Below are 2,754 nucleotides of genomic sequence, written 5' to 3' on the forward strand. Positions count from 1 at the left end.
GACGCCGGGCGCGCCACGCGTCCCGCCCGGGGCCCGCCCGGCGACGAGCTGAGGTGAGCGTGGACGTCACCGGCCACCCTCTCGCCCGGCCGGCCTCCGAGAGACGGGTCGGAGCAGCAGACCGCGGCACGAGAGCACGAGACCGACCCGCGGCGCGCGTGTGGTCACGTAGAGGCAGCTGGGCCGAGATTAATTAGCCTTAGCCGTGACACTGTTGCCTGCGTAGGCCTGGTGACGCCAGCCAGCGAGCGCCCTCGTCTTCTACAGTCCCACTCTCGTCGTCCTCGTCGTCGTCGTGCGCGTCGGCGTCGGCCCGTCGTGCAAACATGGGGGTACGTCCCACGCTCGGCATCACGTGGCAGCCGCACTGTGCTGTACGTACTAGCAGCTCGTTTGACGAAGCCCAACGACCTGCTGCGGCCCGCACTGCACCCGTCCATGTGCCGAATTGAAGTCCGCGGTCGCATCGGCGGAGGACAGTCGACGGTACCATGCACCCGGCGAGTTTCGATGCCGGCATCGCATCTCCTCCAAGCCTCGCGCACGCAGAATCTCCCCTGCCGACGGGTGGCTCGCGTCGCCCCGCATATCCCGCTCACCAAACCGCAACGAATCCGAAAAGAAAAAATGCCGCTCCGAGAGGAAAAGGGAAGCATCAAACGGACGTCCATTTCCCTGGCGTATGGAGTGCGTAATTCGTCTCTCTCCGCCCGTCACCACCCGTCCGGTGGCAGGGGTGGGAGGATACTTTGGTGCTCTACATGGTGGTGGTGCTGAAAATTAATGGCCGCTTTGCTGTCTGTCTCCGGCCACGTGACGCAACCTCAGGCCCCACGGCTCCTTGTCACCGCCCGCCCGACGTCACCCCCCATCCCATGTGCGCGCTCCGCCCCCCCTATATATAAACGCCTCGCCGGGCTCGCCTCTCCACCTCCTGCGGATCAACACCGATCGATATTCATTCACGGCGAGCCTTCTGTCCGCTTCTCCCTAGTTCAGTCGCGAGCGACCTACCTCACGCAGCGCGGCGCGTCGCTTCCTTCACGGCGGCGGGGGGCGAGCATGCAGGCGGTGGCGGGCATCCGGCGGGGGCTGACCATAGACCCGGCCGGGGAGGAGGAGGCGCCGGCGCAGCGGTTCGGGCGGCTGGTCCGGGAGAGCCCCGTGGTCATCTTCGCGCGCCGCGGCTGCTACATGGCGCACGTCATGAAGAGCCTCCTCGCGGCCGTCGGCGCGCACGCCACCGTCATCGAGCTGGAGGGCCCCGCCGAGGAGCGCGCGGCGGTGGAGGCCGGCGGCCACGCGGCCGTGCCGGCGCTCTTCGTGGGCGGCGCGCCGGTGGGCGGCCTGGAGGGCCTCATGGGGCTCCACCTCAGCGGCCTCCTCGTCCCACGCCTCCGAGAGGTCGGCGCCCTCCGCGCCTAGCTACCAGCCGCCGGATCCTCTACTCCCCGTCTCCGGCGACTCTCTCGCACGTGCGCGCGCATGCTTCGTCTCCGTCTCCGTCTCCGTCTCCGTCTCCGTGTATGTACATATGAAGGGAACCATGAGCTCTGTAATTCCAAGACTATCAAGGGTGTGGAGTGAGAAACAACAGGATAAATAAGCTGTACCGCACGAGTAAGAAGACAACGAGATGAACTCTAGCCTAGCGGGGGTGTCGTGACAAAAAAGGCTGGACCTAAATGTGATTATTACTTTACTTAGGAGTACTCCAGCTGTGTTGAGTTTCACAGACATCATCAGCAACTTAGCTGTTTGAGAAAAAAAATCCCTCCTTGCTCGCCCACTTGTTTAAAATCTTGCTTCTGTTTTGTCCCGGTGTGACGTTCTTTGCTTGGCGCCAAATTAACTAGTGATTACCCCACATGATTGCCGTATAATCATGCTTGGAAGCCGATTAGTCTATGGCGGGGAGATAACATATTCAAGTGCCGGGGTGGGGGGTGGGTAATGGAGGGGGACGTCAGCACGAACTTGGAACCCTAATGGCTGCTTTGCGCGGCAATGATCGAAATGCGCATCAGTCTCGCTCGGTACGGCGGGACTTCAGCCACACGCTGTGGATGGCAAGCAAGGGTTGGAGCTAGCAAGCCTAGCATAGGAGTATGGAACCAATATTGAGGCCGGATGAACTGAATGAAACTTGTCGAAACCTTTCTTAGAGTAGCACCTCCTTTTTCTGAATTGAAGACTGGCACTTCATTAGTGGTACTCCTAGATGATACTGTAAGCCAACTATTTGTAGTCCCCCCTTGCCTTAAGGCTGGTCACAATGGGCAAGAACATAAGGTAGTAACTTACACACTTCCCTAGACTATGTTACTACCTTCATAGTGGGTAGAAATATCTATGTAGTGTCATGCAACGATGTATTTATTAGGTCATAGACTCGTTGTTTCTTAGAGTGTGCGATGTTCCGGTAACTTAGCTAGTTACCACAAACACCTCTCTCTTCATTAAATATGTGCCACATAAGCAAAGTTGTATTGGAGTGTGTGATGTTACTCCTAAGTTCCTCCCCATTGTGACCAGCCTAACTGTTACGGAAATGTGAAATAGAGTAGTTAATCATTTGTACGATTAACTGTTTAAATTTTTACTACTCCCTTCATTTCAAAATATAGTGCGCCCACGTTTCCTGAGGTCCAATTTTGACCATAAATTTAACCAACGAGACCAACTGCGGCGGGAGAAAAAATTATATAATTAAAAACTTCTTTCGAATACGAATTCACTGATATAATTTTTGCT

General features: G+C 57.1%; 1 protein-coding gene across 1 annotated transcript; it reads left to right on the forward strand.

The window, feature by feature from the left end:
- Positions 1-911: 911 nt before the first annotated feature.
- Positions 912-1,815, forward strand: LOC119267196 (monothiol glutaredoxin-S2-like). Its single transcript, XM_037548550.1, has one exon. The coding sequence runs from the start codon at positions 1,063-1,065 to the stop codon at positions 1,423-1,425; it is 363 nt and encodes a 120-aa protein (XP_037404447.1). The 5' UTR covers positions 912-1,062; the 3' UTR covers positions 1,426-1,815.
- The last annotated feature ends 939 nt before the right edge of the window (positions 1,816-2,754 follow it).

The sequence above is a fragment of the Triticum dicoccoides genome, chromosome 3A, assembly GCF_002162155.2.
Source record: "Triticum dicoccoides isolate Atlit2015 ecotype Zavitan chromosome 3A, WEW_v2.0, whole genome shotgun sequence".
Classification (NCBI taxonomy): Eukaryota; Viridiplantae; Streptophyta; class Magnoliopsida; order Poales; family Poaceae; genus Triticum; species Triticum dicoccoides.

Excerpts from the sequence above, each read along its gene's own strand:
- LOC119267196 (XM_037548550.1), top strand. The coding sequence starts at position 1,063 with ATGCAGGCGGTGGCGGGCATCCGGCGGGGGCTGACCATAGACCCGGCC.